Genomic DNA, 20,330 nt, shown 5'->3' with positions numbered 1-20,330 from the left:
CCCTTAACATTTTTTCCTTCATTTCAACCTAGGTGAATCTGACGATTATGTGTCTGACGATTATGTGTCTTGCCCTTCTTGAGGAGTATCTTTGTGGTGTTCTCTGTATTTCCTGAATTTGAATGTTGGCCTGTCTTGCTAGGTTGGAGAAATTCTCCTGGATAATATCCTGAAGAGTGTTTTCCAACTTGGTTCCATTCTCCCCATCACTTTCAGGTACACCAATCAAATGTAGATTTGGTCTTTTCACATAGTTCCATGTTTCTTGGAGGCTTTGTTCATTCCTTTTTATTCTTTTTTCTCTAATCTTGTCTTCTTGCTTTGTATCATTAAGTTGATCTTCAATCTCATATCCTTTCTTCCACTTGATCGATTTGGCTCTTGATACTTGTGTATGCTTCACGAAGTTCTTGTGCTATGTTTTTCAGCTCCATCAGGTCATTTATATTCTTCTCTAAAGTGGTTATTCTAGTTAGCAATTCATCTAACCTTTTTTCAAGGTTCTTAGCTTCCTTGCATTGGGTTAGAACATGCTTCTTTAGCTCGGAGGAGTTTATTATTACCCACCTTCTGAAGCCTACTTCTGTCAGTTCATCAAACTCATTCTCTGTCCAGTTTTGTTCCCTTGCTGGCGAGGAGTTGTGATCCTTTGGAGGAGAAGTGGCATTCTGGTTTTTGGAATTTTCAGCCTTTTTGTGCTGGTTTCTCCCTATCTTTGTGGATTTATCTACCTTTGGTCTTTGATGTTGGTGACCTTCGGATGGGGTCTCTGAGTGGACATGCTCTTCCTTTCTGTTTGTTAGTTTTCCTTCTAACAGTCAGGCCCCTCTGCTGCAGGTCTGCTGGAGTTTGCTGGAGGTCCACTCCAGACCCTGTTTCCCTGGGTATCACCAGCGGAGGCTGCAGAACAGCAAAGATTGCTGCCTGTTCCTTCCTCTGGAAGCTTTGTCCCAGAGGGGCACCTGCCAGATGCCAGTCAGAGCTCTCCTGTATGAGGTGTCTGTCAGCCCCTACTGGGAGGTATCTCCCAGTCAGGATACATGGGGGTCATCGACCTACTGAAGGCGGCAGTCTGACCCTTAGCAGAGCCTGAACGCTGTGCTGAGAGATCTCCTTCTCTCTTCAGAGCCATCAGGCAGGCACATTTAAGTCTGCTGAAGCTGTGCCCACAGCTGCCCCTTCCCCCAAGTGCTCTGTCCCAGGGAGATGGGGGTTTTATCTATAAGTCCCTGACTGGGGCTGCTGCCTTTTTTTCAGAGATGCCCTGCCCAGAGAGGAGAAATCTGGCAGTCTGGCCACAGTGGCCTTGCTGAGCTGCCATGGGCTCTGCCCAGTTCGAACTTCCCAGCGGCTTTGTTTACACTGTGAGGGTAAAACCACCTACTCAAGCCTTAGCAATGGCGGATGTCCCTCTCCACACCAAGCTTGAGTGTTCCAGGTCGACCTCAGACTGCTTCTGTGCTGGCAGCGAGGATTTCAAACCAGTGGATCTTAGTTTGCTGGGCTCCGTTGGGGTGGGACCTACCGAGCCAGACTACTTGGCTCCCTGGCTTCAGCCCCCTTTCCAGGGGAGTGAATGGTTCTGTCTCACTGGTGTTCCAGATGCCACTGGGGTATGGGGGAACAAAAAAAAACAAAAAACCTCCTGCAGCTAGTTCAGTGTCTGCCCAAATGGCTGCCCAGTTTTGTGCTTGAAACCTAGGGCCCTGGAGAGGTAGGCACCAGAGGGAATCTCCTGGTCTGCGGGTTGTGAAGACTGTCGGAAAAGTGCAGTATCTGGGCCGGAGTGCACAGTTCCTCAGGTTCAGTCCCTCATGGCTTCCCTTGGGTAGGGGAGAAAATTCCCTGACTCCTTGCACTTCTCGATCGAGGCGACACCCCACCCTGCTTCGGCTCGCCCTCCGTGAGCTGCACCCACCGTCCAAGCAGTCCCAGTGAGAAGAACCAGGTACCTCAGTTGGAAATGCAGAAATCACCCGCCTTCTGTGTCGATCTCACTGGGAGCTGCAGACTGGAGCTTGTTCCTATTCGGCCATCTAATAGGTGATATGTTTTTATCCCTGTATGACATCACTGGTTTTAAGGAATTTTAAGTTTTTCTTAAATGTTTCCTTTTTATCATTTCATTTCAAGCTTTTTTTGTTTGTTTGTTTGGATACAGAGTCTGGCTCTGTCACCCAGGCTGGAGTGGAGTGGGGTGATCTCAGCTCACTGCAACCTCTGCCTCCTGGGTTCAAGCGATTCCCCTGCCTCAGACTCCCAAATAGCTGGGATTACAGGTGCCTGCTACCATGCCTGGCTAATTTTATTATTTTTAGTAGAGATGGGGTTTCATTATGTTGGCCAGGCTGGTCTTGAACTCCTGAACTCAGGCGATCCACCTGCCTTGGCCTCCCAAAGTGCTGGGATTACAGGTGTGAGCCACTGTGCCTGGACTATAATTTCAAACTTCTTGACCCACATCAAGAAGTTTGAAATGATAAAAAGGACACATTTAAGGAAACCATTTGTGGATATGAGTGGACATTTGGGTCATTTCCACCATTTGGCTATGATGAATAAGGCTGTTATAAACATTTGTGTATAAGTTTCTGTGTGAACATATGTTTTCATTTCTCTCGGGTATATTCTTAGGAGTGGAATTGCTGGGTCATATGATATTTCTGAGTGTCACTTTCTGAAAAACTGCCAGACTATTTTCCACAGAGACAGCACCATTTTACATTCTCACCAGCAGTGTATGAAGGTTCTGATTCCTCCACGCTCCTAGCACTTGTTATCTGACTTTTTGATTCTAGATATCATAATGTGTATTAAATGATATCTCCTTTTGGCTTCTGATGTATATTTCTCTGATGACTAAGTTTGTTGAGGATCTTTTTGTGTGCTTAGTGGTCATTTGTATATCCTCTTTGGAGAAATGTCTGTTCACATCCTTTGTCCATTTTTAAACTGGGTTGTCTTTTTATTATTGAATTGTAAGAGTTCTTTATATGTTTTAAATATACTCTTAAGTCCCTTGTCAGGTATATGATTTGCACATATTTTCTCTCATTCTGTAGCTGTCTTTTCACTTTCTTGATTGGTATCCTTTGAAGCACAAAAGCTTTTACTTTTGTCCACTGTATTTATCTTTTGTTGCTCATGTTCTGGTGTCATACCCAAGAACCCTTTGCCACATCCTATACTGATGGTCCCTGATTTACAACAGTTCAACTTACAATTTTTCAACTTTACAGATGGTGTGAAAGCAGGACACATTCAGTAGAAACTATAATTGAAATTTTGAATTTTTAAATCTTTTCCTAGGCTAACAATATGGGGTATGATAATCTCTCAAGATGTATAGGGCAGTGAGGCACAGCTCTCAGTCAGCCATGCGATCATAGGGGTCAACAACTGATACTCTATGGTGTGTATTTTTTATTTGTTTTCAACTTACAATGAGTTTATCAGAATGTAACCTCATCATAATTTGAGAAGCATCTGTATTTGCCCCTGAAAACTTGCCCCTATATTTTTTTCTAAGAGTTTTGTAGTTTTTGTTCTTACATTTGGTCTTTAATACATTTTGAGTTATTTTTTGTATATGGTGTGAGATAAGGATCCAACTTCATTCTTTTGCACGTGGCTCATAGGTATTCTTAAACTATTAAAAAGAGTAAATTTTAAGGCAATCCACCTTGTGTTAGTTCCACTTTGCTCCTTATGTTTGGCTACAATTAGTCTTAGCAAAGCAGGAATTCACATTTAGATAGCCGTCATGTGGCCACCTCTGTTCATGTTCTATTCACTTTTAAATAGGTCACTGATGTTAAGTACAATGATGTCAAAACATATGCCTGATTTGGTGTACCATATAATCTAGTTCTGATCTTGTTTAGGCTTTCCTGACAAAGACACCTTTACTTTTTAGAAGCTGCTGGCAGAAAAGGCTTTTCAAACCCCAACAGTCATCCCAGGGCAGCTGTGATATTGAAAACTGGCAATGACCTCTAGGGTGTACCTGAGACCAGTCATTGGAAATTTTTTGAGAGGTAAACTCAGTTTGGGGGCAGAAACAGGATGAAATGATTATAGAGGCAGGAGATGGAAATGGGATGAGAAATCCTCCCCAGATGATTTCACCATTGTTATGACTGCTCTCATGATTTATATCCAAATTGAACTATCTACTTTATTCTGGCTAATTTGGGCATCATCTAGCTTTTAAAAATTTTTTGTGGGTACATAGATAATAGGTGTGTATATTTATGGGGTACATGAGATGTTTTGATACAGGCATGATGATTATTTCACATCATGGAGAATGGTGTCTCCATCCCAAGCATTTATCCTTTGTTTTACAAACAATCCAATCACACTCTTTTAGTTATTTTAAAATGTACAGTTATTATTGACTATATAGTCCACCCTGTTAGTGCTATCAAATAGTAAGTCTTATTCATTCCCTCAAATTCTTTTTTTTTTCCCCCATTAACCATACTCTGCCCCCGCCACTACCCTTCCCAGCCTCTGGCAACCATCCTTCTCCTCTCTGTGTCCATGAGTTCAATTGTTTGAGTTTAGATCCCACAAATAAGTGAGAACATGCGATGTTTGTCTTTCTGTGTCTGGCTTATTTCACTTAACATAATCATCTCCAGTTCATCCATGTTGTTCCAAATTACTGGATTTCATTCTTTTTTATGGCTGAGTGGTACTCCATTCTGTATATGTTCCACATTTTCTTTATCCATTCATCTGCTGATGAACACTTAGGTTGCTTCCAAAGCTTAGCTATTGTGAACAGTGCTGCAACAAACACAGGAGTGCAGATATCTCTTCAATATCCTGATTTCCTTTCTTTTGGGTAGATACCAGCAGTGGGATTGCTGGATCATGTGGTAGCTCAATTTTTATTTTTGAGGAACTGCCAAACTGTTCTCCATAGTGGTTGTACTAATATACATTCTCACCAACAGTGTTCAAGGGTTCCCTTTTCTCCACATCCTTGCCAGCGTTTGTTACTGCCTTTTAGATATAAGGCATTATAACTGCAGTGAGGTAATATCTCACTGTAGTTTTGATTTGCATTTCTCTGATGATCATTGATGAACACTTTTTGATATGCCTGTTTGCCATTTGTATGTCGCCTTTCGAGAAATGTCTGTTCAAATCTTTTGCCCATTTTTAATTTTGATTACTACACCTTTTCCTATATATTCTGGTTGTTAATCCCTTGTCAGATGGGTAGTTTGCAAATATTTTCTCCCATTCTGTGGGTTGTCTTGACTTTGTTGTTTCTTTTACTGTGCAAAAGCTTTTAACTTGATATGATCCTATTTTTCCATTTTGCTTTGATTGCTTGTAGGATATTGCTCATGAATTCATTTATTTTTATTTTTATTTATTTTTGAGATGGAGTCTTGCTCTGTTGCCCAGGCTGGAGTACAGTAGCATGATCTTGGCTTACTGCAATCTCTGCTTTCTGGGTTCAAGTGATTCTCCTGCGTCAGCCTCCCGAGTAGCTGGGACTACAGGCATGAGCTACCACACCCAGCTAATTTTTGTATTTTTGGTATAGATGGGTCTTCACCGTGTTGGCCAGCCTGGTCTCGAACTCCTGACCTCAAGTCATCCACCTGCCTCAGCCTCCCAAAGTGCTGGGATTACAGGCATGAGCCACTGTGCGTGGCCAAGAATTATTATTATTTTTAAATTTTAGTCTTAATTTCAAAAGTTTTTGGGGAATAGGTAGTGTTTGGTCACATGGAAAAGTTGTTTAGTGGTGACTGCTGAGATTTTGGTGCACCCATTACCTTAGCATTGTACACTGTACCCAATATGTAGTCTTTTATCCCTCACCCTCTTCCACCCTTCCCCCAGGTCCCCAATTCCATTATATTGCTCTTATCCCTTTGCATCCTCATAGCTCAGCTCCTGCTTATAAGTGAGAACATATAATGTTTGGTTTTCCATTCCTGAGAGTTATTTCACTTAGAATAATGGTCTCCAACTCCATCCAGGTTGTTGTGGATGCTATTTCATTCCTTTTTATGGCTGAGTAGTATTCCATGGTATATATATACCATTTTTCTTTATCCACTAGTTGGTTGATGGGCATTTAGGCTGGTTCCATATTTTTGTATTTTGGGAACTGTGGATTGTGTGGCTATAAACATGCCTGCACAAGTGTCTTTTTCATATAATGACTCCTTTACCTCTGGGTAGATACCCAGTAAGTGGGATTCCCACCAGCAGTATAAAAGTGTTCTTTTTTACTACATCCATGCCAACATCTGTTATTTTTTTATTTCTGAATTATGGTCATTCTTGCAGGAGTAAGGTATGGGGCATCTCATTGTGGTTTTGGTTTGCATTCTTCTGAGAATTAGTGATGTTGAGGATTTTTTCATGTTTCTTGGCCATTTGGATATCTTCTTTTGAGAATTGTCTATTCATGTCCTTAGCCCACTTTTGGATGGGATTAGTTGTTTTTTTTTCTTGCTGATATGTTTGAGTTCTTGAAGATTTTGGATATTAGTCCATTGCTGGATGCATAGTCTGTGAATATTTTCTCCTACTCTATGACTTGTCTGTTTACTCTGCTGATTATTTCCTTTGCTGTACAGAAGACTTTTTGTTTAATTAGGTCCCATGTATTTATCTTAGTTTTTGTTTTATTTGCTTTTGGATTCTTGGTCATGATCTCTTTGCCTAAGACAATGTCTAGAAGAGTTTTTCTGATTTATCTTCTAGAATTTTTCTGGTTTCAGGTCTTAGATTTAAGTCTTTGATCCATCTTGAGTTGATTTTTGTATACGGTGAGAGATGAGGATCCAGCTTCATTGTTCTACATGTGGCTTGCCAATTATCCCAGCACCATTTGTTGAACAGGGTGTCCTTTCCCCACTTTATGTTTTTATTTGTGTTGTTGAAGATCAGTTGTCTGTAAATATTTGGCCTTATTTCTGGGTTCTCTATTCTGTTCCATTGGTGTACCTGCCTCACTCTGTCACCCAGGTTGGAGCACAGTGGCGCAATCCCGGCTCATTGGAACCTCCGCCTCCCAGGTTCAAGTGATTCTCCTGCCTCAGCCTCCTGAGTAGGTGGGATTACAGGCATCTACCGCCATGCCCAGCTAATTTTTGTATTTTTAGTAGAGACGAGGTTTCACTATGTTGACCAGGCTGGTCTTGAACTCCTGACCTCAAGTGATCGACCCGCCTCGGCCTCCCAAAGTGCTGGGATTTCAGGCTTGAGCCACTGCATCCGGCCCTGCCTGCCTATTCTTATACGAGTACTATGCTGTTTTGGTAACTATAGCCTTGTAATATAGTTGGAAGCTGGGTAATGTGATACCTCCAGATTTGTTCTTTTTGCTTAGTCTTGCTTTGGCTATGCATGGTCTTTTTTGGTTCCATATGAATTTTAGAATTTTTTCTATTTCTGTGAAGAATGATGACCTTTTTGTTTTTTTGAGACAGAGTCTTGCTCTGTCGTCCAGGCTGGAGTGCAGTGGTGTGATATTGGCTCACTGCAATCTCTGCCTCCCAGGTTCAAGTAATTCTTGTGCCTCAGCCTCCAAAGTAGCTGTGATTACAGGTATGCACCACCACACCTGGCTAACTTTTGCATTTTTTAGTAGAGACAGGGTTTTGCCATGTTGTCCAGGCTGGTCTCGAACTACTGACCTGAAGTGATCTACCTGCCTGGCCTCCCAAAGTGCTGGGATTACAGGTGTGAGCCACTGTATCCAGCCTGATGATGGTATCTTGATGGGAATTGCACTGAATTTGTAGATTGCTTTTGGCAGTATGGTCACTTTCATAATATTGATTCTACCCATCTGTGAGCATGGGGGATGTGTTTCCATTTGCTTCTGTCATCTGTGATTTCTTTTAGCAGTGTTTTGTAGCTTTCCTTGTAGAGAGCTTTCACCTCCTTGGTTAGGTATATTCCTAAGTATTTTGTTTTTGCAGCTGTTGTAAAAGGGGCTGAGTTCCTTATTTGATTCTCAGCTTGGTCGTTGTTGGTGATTAGTTTTAGGAGCTTTTAGGATAAGTCTTTAGGGTTTTCTAGGTATGCGATTATGTCATTGGTGAACAGTGACAGTTTGACTTACTCTTTACTGGTTTGGGGGCCCTCTTGCTGTTGTCTGATTGCTCTGGCTAAGGACTTCCAGTACTGTGTTGAATAGAAGTGGTGAAAGAGGGTTTCCTTGTCTTGTTCCATTTCTCAGGTGGAATGCTTTCAACTTTTCCTGATTCAGTATAATGTTGGCTGTGGGTTTGTCATAGATGGCTTTTATTATCTTGATGTATGTCCCTTCTATGCCAGTTTTGCTGAGGGCTTTAGTCCTAAACAGATGCTGGAGTTTTTCAAATGCTTTTTCTGCATCCATTGAGATAATCATATGATTTTTGTTTTTAATTCTGTTTATGTGATATAGCCCATTTATTGACTCATGTATGTTAAACCATCCCTGCATCCCTGGTATGAAACCCACTTGATCATGGTGGATTATCTTTTTGATATGCTGTTGGATTCAGTTAGCTATTAATATTTTGTTGAGGATTTTTACATCTATGTTCATCAGGGATAAACATAGTTTTGCTATGTCCTTTCCTGGTTTTGGTATTAGGGTGATACTGGTTTCACAGAATGATTTAGGGAGGATTCCCTCTTTCACTATCTTTTGGAACAGTTTCAGAATAAGATTGGTACCAATTCTTCTTTGAATATCTGATAGAAATTAGCTGTGAATCCACCTGGTCCTGGACTTTTTTTGTTGTTGGAAATGTTTTTATTGCTGTTTCGATCTCGCTAGTTGTTATTGGTCTGTTCAGTTTCTATTTCTTCCTAATTTAATCTAGGAGGGTTGTATATTTTGATTTTCTAGTTTCTGTAAAGGTGTTCGTAGTAACCTTGAATGATCTTTTGTATTTCTGTGGTATCGGTTGTAATATCTCCCATTTTGTTTCTAATTGAGCTTATTTGGATCTTCTGTCTTCTTGGTTAATCTCACTAATGGTCTATCAATTTTGTTTATCTTTTCAAAGAATCAGCTTTTTGTTTCATTTATCTTTTGTATTGCCTTTTTGTTTCAATTTCATTAGTTCTGCTCTGATCTTTGTTATTTCTTTTCTTCTGCTGGGTTTGGGTTTGGTTTGTTCTTGTTTCTCTAATTCCTTGAGGTAGGACCTTAGATTTTCTATTTGTGCTCTTCCAGACTTTTTTGACGTAGGAATTTAATGCTGTGAACTTTCCTCTCAGCCCCACTTTTGCTGTGCCTCAGAGGTTTTGGTAAGTTGTGTCATTATTATCATTCAGTTCTAAGAATTTAATTTCCATCTTGATTTCATTGTTGACCCAAAGATCATTCAGGAGCACATTAATTTCCATGCATTTATATAGTTTTGAGGGTTCCTTTTGGAGTTAATCTCCAATTTTATATTCCACTGTGGTCTAAGAGAGTACTTGATATAATCTCAATTTTCTTAAATTGATTTAGACTCATTTCATAGCTTATCATATGGCCTATCTTGGAGAATGTTCTATGTGCCAATGAAAAGAATGTATATTCTGCAGTTGTTGGGTAGAATGTTCTGTAAGTATCTGTTAAGTCCATTTGTTCTAGGGTATAATTTAAGTCCATTGTTTCTTTGTTAACTTTCTGTCTTGATGGCTTGTCTAGTGCTGTCAGTGGAGTACTGAAGTACCCCACTATGGTGTTGCTATCTCATTTCTTAATGTCTAATAATAATTGTTTTATAAATTTGGGGGCTCCCATATTAGGTGCATATATATTTAGGATTGTGATATTTTCCTGTTGGACTGATCCTTTTATTAATAAATAATGTCTCTCTTTGTCTTAACTGTTGATGCTTTAAAGTCTATTTTGTCTGATAAAAGAATAGCTACTCCTGCTTACTTTTTGTTTTCATTTGCATAGAGTATCTTTTTCCACCCCTTTACCTTAAGTTTATGTGAGTCCTTATGCATTAGTTGAGTCTCTTGAAGACAGCAGATACTTGATTTGTGGATTTTTACCTATTCTGCCATTCTGTATCTTTTAAATGGAGCATTTAGGCCATTTACACTCAACATTAGTATTGAGATGTGAGACTGTTTTATTCATCATGCCAGTTGTTGCCTGAATACTTTTTTTTTTCATTGTTTTATAGGCCTGGGGAGATTTATGCTTTAAGGAGGTTCTATTCTGGTGTATTTTGAGGTTTTGTTTCAAGAATTAGAACTCCTTTTAGCATTTCTTGTAGTGCTGGCTTGGTAGTGGCAAATTCTTAGCATTTGGTTGTCTGAAGACTTTGTATCTTTTCCTTCCTTTATGAAGCTTTGTTTTGCTGGATACAGAATTCTTGGCTGACAATTATTTTGTTTGAAGAGGCTAAAGATAGGACCCCAATCCCTTCTGGCTTATAGGGTTTCTCCTGAGAAATCTGCTGTTAAACAGCTTTTAAGATTCTTTCCTTTGTCTTGACTTTAGATAACCTGACTGTACCTGATCATCTTTTTGCAATTATTTTCCCAGGTGTTCTTTGAGCTTCTTGTATTTGGATGTCTAGATCTCTAGTGAGGCCAGGGAAGTTTTCCTTGATTATTCCCTCAAATATGTTTTCCAAACTTTAGATTTCTCTTCATCTTCAGGAACACCAATTATTGTTATGTTTGGCCATTTAACATAATCACAAATTTATTGGAGGCTCTGTTCATTTTGTAAATTCTTTTTTGTCTTTGTGGATTGGGTAATTGCCTTGTCTTCAAGTTCTGAAGTCCTTTCTTTTCTACTTGATTCTATTGTTGAAACTTTACAGTGAATTTTTTTATCCTCCAAGTGTGTCTTTCATTTCCAGAAGTTGTGACAGTTTATTATATCTGTTTCTCTGGAGACATTTTCATCCATATCTGTATTTAAAAAAAGATTACTTAAGTTGGTTTTCACCTTTCTCTGGTATCTCCTTGAGTAGCTTAATAATCAACCTTCTTAATTATTTATCTGGCAATTCAGGTATTTCTTCTTGGTTTGGATCCATTGCTGGAGAGCTGGCATGAGCCTTGTTATAGAACCTTGTTTTGTCATATTACCAGAACTGCTTTTCTGATTCCTTCTCATGTGGGTAGACTGTTTCACTGGAAAAATCTAGAACTCAAAGCTGCTGGTCAGATTCTTTTGTCTGGGTGGTCCCTTGATGTGGGTTGCTTCCCCTTCTCCTAGTGATGGGGCTTCCTGTGAGCCAGACTGCAGTGATTGTTATTGCTCCTCTTGGTCTAGTCACCCAGCAGGGCTACCGGGCTTTGGACTGGTGCTGGGGAATGTCTGCAAAGAGTCCTGTGATGCAATTCATCTTCAGGTCTCCCAGCTGTAGATACCAGCACCTGCTCCTGTGGAGGTGGCAGGGGATTGAAGTAGACTCTGTGAAAGTCCTTGGTTGTAAGTATGTTTAGTGTGCTGGCTTTCTTAAATGCTTTATGCTAGCAATGAAGTTGCCACCATGGACAGACTCAGGACCACTGTTTAGCCAGGATGTTGGAGGCAGTAGAATTAGCTGTTGTTTTCTCCTTCCTTGGAGCAGGGGATCTGTCATGAGTTGCTGTAATGTCCTGAGTTGGTTGGCCTCCAGCCAGGAGGTGGCACTTTCAAGAGAGCACCAGAGTTTTTCACCTGTCTCTCAGAATTTGCAGTGGCCTGCCGCTTCTTTCCAAGTGTCTGTGAATTCCTTCAGTTTTCCTGGTATGCTCCTATGGTGGTTCCTGGAGCAAAAGTCCATGGTGTGACTCTCCACACACTGTTCTGTCTGTCCAAGTGGGAGCTGCATGTAAGCCCTGTCTCCTATCCACCATCTTCCCCTCAAAGTATTTATATGTAAATAGAATAGATGAACAGAATCTAGATCCAGATGCAAATCTGGGATCCATTCCCTGCCTGTTGAACTTTCACTTCTTCAGGAAACAAATTCTCTGCTCTTTAGCCCCAAACCTCTGCCATGATGGCAGTGCCCATAGGGACACTCTCAAGAAATTTTTGCCCAGACCCATGTCTTCGTGATTTTCCCCAATGTTTTCTTGTAGTAGTTTCATAGTTTGAGGTCTTAGGTTTAAGTCTTTAATCCATTTTATTTGATTTTTGCATCTGGTGAGAGATAGTGGTCTAGTTTCATTCTTCTGCATATGGATATCTAGTTTTCCCAGCACCATTTATTGAAGAGTCTTTTCCCCAGTGTATGTTCTTGGCAGTTTGTTGAAAATGAGTTCACTGTAGGTGTGTGGATTTGTTTCTGGGGTCTCTATTCTGTTCCATTGGTCTATGTGTCTGTTTCTTTTCTTTCTTTTTTTTTTTTTTTTTTTTGAGACAGAGTCTTGCTCTGTCGCCCAGGCTGGAGTGCAATGGTGTGATCTCGGCTCACTGCAAGCTCCGCCTCCCAGGTTCACGCCATTCTCCTGTCTCAGCCTCCTGAGTAGCTGGGACTACGGGCACCCACCATTTCGCCCGGCTAATTTTTTGTATTTTTAGTAGAGACGGGGTTTCACCGTGTTAGCCAGGATGGTCTTGATCTCCTGACCTCATGATCTGCCTGCCTCAGCTTCCCAAAGTGCTGGGATTACAGGCGTGAGCCACCACGCCTGGCCCTATGTGTCTGTTCCTATACCAGTACCATGCTGTTTTAGTTACTATAACTCTGTAGTGTAATTTGAAGTCAGGTCATGTTGATTCTCCCAGTTTTGTTCTGCTTAAAATAGCTTTGGCTATTCTGGGACTTTTGTGGTTCTGTATAAATTTTAGGATTGTTTTTTCTATTTCTGTGAAGAATATCATTGGTATTTTGATGGGGATTGCATTGAATCTGTAGATTACTTTGGGTAGTATGGCCATTTTAACAATATTGATTCCTCCAATCCATGAACAGAAAATATTTTTCCATTTTTTGGTGTCCTCTTCAGTTTCTTTAAATGTTTTATAGTTTTCATTATAGAGCTCTTTCACTTCTTTGGTTAATTTCTAGGTATTTATTTGTGGCTATTATAAGTGGGATTACTTTTCGTTTCTTTTTCAGATTGTTCACTCTTGGTATATAGAAATGCTACTGATTTTTTGTGCAACTTTACTGAATTTATTAGTTCTCATACTTTTTGTGGAGTCATTAATTTGACTTTTTCTATTCTAATTTGGATGCCCTTTCTCTTGTCTGATTGCTCTAGCTAGGACTTCCAGTACTATGTTTAATAACAGTGGTGACTGTGTGTTCCAGATCTTAGAGGAAAGGCTTTTAGTTTTCCCCTATTCAGTATGATACTAGCTATGGGTCTGTCATATATGGCTTTTATTATGTTGAGGTATGTTTCTTTTTTCCCCGGTTTGAGGGTTTTTATCATGAAGGAACACTGAATTTTATCAAGTGCTTTTTTAGCATCAATTGAAATGATCATATGGTTTTTATCTTTCATTCTATTAACATGATGTGTCACATTGATTTGTGTTATGTTGAGCCATCCTTGTATCACATGGATAAATCCCACTTAGTCATGATGAATAATCTTTCCAATGTATTGTTGAATTTGGTTTACTAGTATTTTGTTGAAGATTTTTGCATCAATATTTATCAGAGATATTGGCCTACAGTTTTCTTTTATGTGTCTTTGGTTTTAGTATCGGGGTAATACTGGCCTCCTCCATGAGTGTAGAAGTACTCCCTCTTCCTCTATTTTTTTTGGATTAGTTTGAGTATGACTGACATTAGTTCTTCTTTAAATGTTTGGTAGAATTCTGCAGTGAAGCCATTGGGTCCCAGGCGTTTCTTTACTGGGAGACTTTTTATTATGGCTTTGATCTCTTGCCTTTTTTCTCCTTGTTACTAACAGTGAAAGTCTTTAGAAAACCTTAAGAGAGCTCTGAAAAGAACCCTTGTTTTAGGGACAGAAGAACTGAAGAAAAGCTGGGAGAAAACATTGCTTTCTCAGTGGATTAGGGAGCAGAGAAATTCTAGTTAGGTAGAATAAAAGACTTGTTATTGGTCTGTTCAGGTTTTAGACTTCTTTCCGGTTTAGTCTTGGTAGGCTGTATGTGTCTTGGAATTTGCCCATTTCTTCTAGATTTTACAATTTATTGGCATATAGTTACTCATCATCTAGCTTTTCAATAAGGGATTAAAACAATGATGACTCACTGTTGCAAGCAAGACTCTGATAGAAGATTTTGCCCATACTGATAAAAGGCAAGGCGAATCCCTCTCAAACATAAGAGTAACTGAAATGAATATTCCAGCTCAACAGATATAGCCTACATTCAAATGAATAGAACATCTTTAGTCTCCTACAAGAAAGAGATCTTATTTTTGTCTGGTGCAAGGCATGATGTCTGTAAGTATGCTGAATGATTACCTGTCTTTCTAGACCAACCCTGGAATGGTCCCCAGCCATGGATTCAGTCCCAGATCTTATTTCTTTGACAACCCTCGAAGATATGACAGTGATGATGACCTTGCCTGGAACATTGCCCCTCAGGGACTTCAGGGAGGGTAAGACCCTACTTCATGTTAGACAAGCCTCATCAGGAGGGAAGGGTTACACCAATTAAATAGATTCAAGCTAAAAGAAAATTCCTACATTAAAACTGTGCAGCCTTAGGTGGTATAAGACTGGATTCTCAGTAGATCATTTTACTTATGTGAAACATTCAGGAATGAGAAAGGACATCCGGTTTTTTTAAAGCCCCATAGCATTATTGTATACAGTAGTGTTTCCTAAACAATATTCCATGAAACACTATTTTCTTAATAGTTATGCTGTGCAAAAGGAAATGATAATCAACTTTTTTATTTTTTGGAGATAGGGTCTCACTCTGTTGCCCGGCTGGAGTGCAGAGTGGTGCAATCTTGGCTCACTGCAACCTCCCCCTCCCAGGTTCAAGTAATTCTTGTGCCTCAGGCTCCCGAATAGCTGGGATTACCGGTGTGCGCCACCACACCCAACTAATTTTTTTATTTTTAGTAGAGACGGGGTTTTGCCACGTTGGCCAGGCTGGATTGAACTCCTGGCCTCAAGTGATCTGCCCACCTTGGCCTCCCAAAGTGCTGGGATTACAGGCGTGAGCCACTGCACCTGGCCAGAAAAAAAACTTTTTAGAAAATGCCAAGCGAGCCTGTAATATGCTAATGTGTGCTCTGAATCTCCAAGAGGGAAATACAGCACTTGTCTATGGAATCAGTCAATGGAACATGATATCTTTAATCACATGTTCTAAAGCTAGAGAGTAAATGCAGTAGTATTTATTAGAATAAATTATACATTATAAAGGACCAAGTTTTCAAATTTGAATGATGTCAGTTCTTAATTTAAAATTTCATTTACATGAAGGGTATTTACTTTGGTCTCAATTTTCATGAATACTTATTTAATAAATACTTCTATAGCATCTACTCTGTATCAGACACTGTTCTAAGAGATTCACAAATATCAACTCATTTAGTCTTAACAGTCCTGAGAGGTCAGTACTATTATTAGCCTCATAATACAGATGAAACTGAGGTATCTAGAGGGTAGGTAACTTGTCCAAGGTCGCACAGCTAGCAAGTGATTAGGCTACAATTCTAACTCAGGCAGTTTTGTTCAAATTTGTTTTCTGAATCACCATACTATGTAAACAGTTTGTATATAAGTACCCTGTCTCTTAGTTTCACCTATGCTTATGTTATACTTTCATGTGAGTTTTAATAGCAGGAGTCTCCTTCCTTGAATCTACATGCGGATCTGGCCCAGAAAATGTGGAAAGGGCAGTTAAATACTGAGAGTTCAAAGCAGCATACATAGAGGGTGTAAGACAATACATGAGCTACCAGTCTGCTGCCATCGCCTAATTTTCAGTGAATTGGGAAGGCAAATAAAAGGAGGGAAGCACCTGAAATTGCAACCATAGCAGAGATCCACCCCAGGATTCCAAGTTTTGCTTACCTCAGCATGGGCATGGTCTGCAAACAGGAAGGGTAGTAGCTATTGGGATTCCCTTCCCTTTTCTTCAGCCTGCTGTGCTTAGCCATACTCCACTACCCGATGACTATCATGTTTCCCCTTTCAGCCTGTGGCTCTGAGACGGTGAGGCCAGCAAGGCCAGCAGGGGTGAGAGGAGCCAAAAGGGCTGACATAGTGCCTGCCAAGCCTGTCTTCTCTCTGCTTGTCCTCTCAGGACCCCCATCCTGTTCCTGGGAAAGGGGAGCTTCTTAGAAGTGAAAGGTTATCTTATGTAATCTTTTATAAGATTAAAGACTTAGCATTAACAACTTTACAACTTTTTTCCCTCTGGGATGAAATGATAAAAAATATATGCTTGCCTTTTTACTCCTTGTTAGTAACAGTGAAAGTCTTTAGAAAACTTTAAGAGAGCTCTGAAAAGAGTCCTTGTTTTAGGGACAGAAGTACTGAAGAAAAGCTGGGAGAATACATGCTTTCTCAGTGATCGGGGAGCAGAGAAATCCTGGTCAGATAGATAGGATAAAAGATTGTCTGTCGCTGAGAAAAAAGAAGAAAGCTGCCCAATCCGCTGAGCCAGCAGATGTAAAGAATGTAAGCTGGAAGCAAGCCAACAAACAAGAAGGACTTCTTGAAGTCAAAAGCTGTCCTTTGGGTCACTCAGATTTTGAGCTCCACCTCTTCCCTAAAACTGTTCTTTTCCAGTTACCCCACTGCATCTATTAGTTTTTTTTCCCCTTTAAACCCATATTCTGCTAGAGCTGTCCTACCCTCTCACCTGCCAGAAATGACTTAGAGCTGAGGGAGTCCTCACTACCTATATTGTGAAGAGAAGACCCCCTTTCTACTACATAGAGGAACATAATTATAATGAAAATGACTTACGTGTATTGAGAATTAACTATATATTAGATACTGTTCTAAGCACTTTACAGATGTTAACTCAGTCCCCACAATAGGCCCACGACGTAGTTACTAATATTACTCCCATTCTAAGATGAGGAAATTGAGGCATAGAAGTTATTTGTCCAAAGACACCACCACAGGTTGTGAGCTGTACTCCATGTTAGGATTCAGATGCAGTTTGTTGCTGAAAACATTTCCTATGCATAGTGACTGGCTGGGTTCTCTAGTCATGCTGTATACTCTGTGCTCTAAAGAGGTCAGTAGAGTTGTCTGTGGGCATTTCAGCCCTGTGTGTAGCATGGTTTTGTGGGAAAATGGACTTTAAGAGCCATTTAAAAGAACTTTAGAGTTATCTATAGTTTACACAAAAATCTCAGCTCTGTCTACCTAAACTAGACTATGTCATACATACTATATAATGTTTCAAGTCACTGAAATATTTTTTTCTTTTTAAGTTTTGCTCCAGATTACTATGATTGGGGACAGCAAACTAACAGCTTCCTGGCACAAGCAGGAACTTTGCAAGACTCAACTTTGGATCCTGACAAACCAAGCCTTGGGTAGCATCAGTTAACAGTTTTATGGACGATTCCTCAGATGAAAAGCTTCAGAAAAGCGTAGTGACAGCTGAATTTTTAGGGCACTTTTCCTTAAGAAATAGAACTTGATTTTTATTTGTTACAGGTTTCCAATGGCCCCATAGGACTAAGCAATAATGTAGACTGATAAACCCTTATTTTAGTACTAAAGAGGGAGCCTTGCTATTTCAGTGGGTATAATTTAAACTTTTTAAAGAAAATCTGTACTTTTATAAAGATGTATTTTGTATAACTTAAATAATAATGCTAAAGTATACTAGGGTTTTTTTTTTCTTGAGAATGTTACTGCAATTATGTTGTAGTTTGCACAGACTTTTATGCATAATTCACTTTAAAAATATAGAATATATGGTCTAATAGTTTTTTAAAGCTTTTGGACTAAAGTATTCCACAAATCTTACCTCTTTAGGTCACTGATGGTCACTCCGATTCTGAGTGCCACATTGGTAGACTCCTAAAATACAGTTGACAACTTAGCCAATTGCAACTCCAGTGTTGATAATTAAAATGAAATGGTAAAGCAGCAGACTGTAAGGGCTTTAGAGATTTTTTTTTTAAGGTTCAGGCCGTAGGTTCCTCAAGGAATCTCTTAAGTTTTGCCCAAAGACTGGTACTTCCTTTCAGTAGGGCGCTAATGTATACACATTAATGATAAGTTGATAACATTAAAAATGTAGCTGACTTATCCTATTAAACCTCCTCTGCTATGTTCACAGATTCTGCATAGTTTTTTTTCAGCCTAATGAAATCTAATATGCATTACCTCAGGGCCACATCAAGAGTACACCCCTTTCCGAACTCACTGAATGTTCATTACATTCAAGGAGAAAATAAGAGGGTCCATAAAGGGCATTAATAACAAATACCCCAAGCCGTTGAGCTAAGACTGTGGAATCCTAATAGTTTTTTCTGTAATCATCTCCAACTATATTTAAAATAATGCCCTTACTTCTAAATAGCTCTGTAAAGAGCCTATTGGAAGCTGCACATTTAAAAATGGCAATAGCACTGCAATATGCTGTAGCATGATGCCTGTCAGCCATGTTCCAGACAATTCTTTGTAAGTCATCTTTCATTTAAGTAAAAAACAGGTTATGAAATACTGCCTCCCAGACCGGAAGTGCCATTCTAAAAACTCCACTATATATATCCTGGAGCCATAAAACTGCCTATTGGGAGGCTAAATGCTCTGCTTTTCTATAAAACAGAGATAAGGTTCTAGAGGAAGTACTGTTACCAGAAACAAGGCACGTTCCTTCTCTGCCTAGGAATGCTCATCTGGGGACAGAGGGAAGGTCCAATGAAGAGGAACTTATATTAACAAGTCCTACTACATGATGCAACCCATTTCAAATGACTCTTCTCATTTTGATCTTCAGGAATAACTGATCTCTGGGCATTGATTTCACAGATGAAGTCTACTACTGTTTTGGTAGTATTTAAAATTGGGATCTCAAGTTTCAAATTGATCATCATTGGGCTTTTCATTTGTATAGAACACCTTCACTCTGCATAATCCTACATAACAACATTCTTGTCTTCTAGTACATGAAAAAATTGGGGTAACATAGCATTTAAAGTAGTTATCAGGGAAAAGTCTACACTGAAGTGAACCCTACACTGTTATTCAAGTTGCCCTAACACATTATAAGCTATTATTCTAAATAGCTTTAACAGATTATTGTGGTCACACTGTATTACTAATAGTTAATTTAAAGGCAGACTCAGCATGTTTTAAACTCCTTTAAGTTACATCTTCAGAAAGTCCTGCAGTCCTTCAGTGTTAGGTCAGCGAAGGGAAGATATATTTTTTAAAATAGTGATAAGACGATCACTAATATCATACTCATCCTGTAATGTGTAAACACAGTTCTGTTGTTACTGGCAGAAAAATTGGAATACCCAGCATTAAGTGAGAGAAGTCAGTCTACTTTTATGATGAAGCTACTGGGATTTATTTGAACTATTATTTTTGTTAGATAGTATAAAAATGTACTAAGTGCCTATTTTTCTCATTCCCCTTTTAAAAATATAATGCTAAAATTTCTAGAAGTGTTGTAAACACGGAATACAAAAAAACTATGATTACATCAAACTCTCCTTCCTTCTTAGTAAGTAAGGAAAATTAAAATTCCCTTTGGCTTTCTAATTTACTTGTTCTACTAGGTACACTAACAAAACTACTTCTGGCTGGGCGCGGTGGCTCACGCCTGTATGCCAGCACTTTGGGAGGCCGAGGCAGGAGGATCATGAGGTCAGGAGATCTAGACCATCCTGGCTAACACGGTGAAAGCCTGTCTATACTAAAAATACAAAAAATTAGCCGGGCGTGGTGGCGGGTGCCTGTAGTCCCAGCTACTTGGGAGGCTGAGGCAGAAGAATGGTGTGAACCCAGGAGGCGGAGCGTGCAGTGAGCGGACATTGTGCCACTGCACTCCAGCCTGGGCAACAGAGTGAGACTCGGTCTCAAAAAAAACAAAACAAAACAAACAAAAAAACTACTTATGTGGAATATTAAATGCTAAGAGGAAAAGGAATGGTGATTACTGGTTGCAAAATACCCAAATGTCCTCTTGTTTTAAAGCAACACGATGAAATTAAAGCCCTGATGATTATTAGAAAGTTGAAGTATATGGGGAAGAGGGAATCACTGAAAATTTTGTGCCACCATTTAGCTAAGTCTGATGCAACACTGAAAAGCTTCATGTGAACGTTTCTGGGTAACTGTTGGAAATAGTTTCTCTGACTATTGGAATAGGTGTCTACCTCTGCAGCTAATTGTCTAAGAATATTGTATAGATATTTTTCATTGGTTCTTTATCCTTTTTACAATGAACTCAGTTGAGCTGCTGATTAAAACAT

At 39.6% G+C, this 20,330-nt stretch overlaps 1 protein-coding gene across 1 annotated transcript in view; it reads left to right on the top strand.

The window, feature by feature from the left end:
* GPR137B (G protein-coupled receptor 137B) overlaps window positions 1-18,185 on the top strand; it is a 66,309-nt gene extending 48,124 nt beyond the window's left edge. The window contains exons 6-7 of the mRNA XM_034949431.3: window positions 14,392-14,516; window positions 17,325-18,185. Coding sequence (XP_034805322.1) covers window positions 14,392-14,516; window positions 17,325-17,433 — 234 coding nt within the window. The 3' untranslated portion in view covers window positions 17,434-18,185. The remainder of the gene's footprint in view (window positions 1-14,391; window positions 14,517-17,324) is intronic.
* Window positions 18,186-20,330: the final 2,145 nt, after the last annotated feature.

This window comes from Pan paniscus, chromosome 1 (genome assembly GCF_029289425.2).
Source record: "Pan paniscus chromosome 1, NHGRI_mPanPan1-v2.0_pri, whole genome shotgun sequence".
NCBI classification, from domain to species: domain Eukaryota; kingdom Metazoa; phylum Chordata; class Mammalia; order Primates; family Hominidae; genus Pan; species Pan paniscus.
The sequence above is the reverse complement of the archived record's forward strand: the minus strand, read 5'-3'. Positions and strand labels throughout refer to the sequence as shown.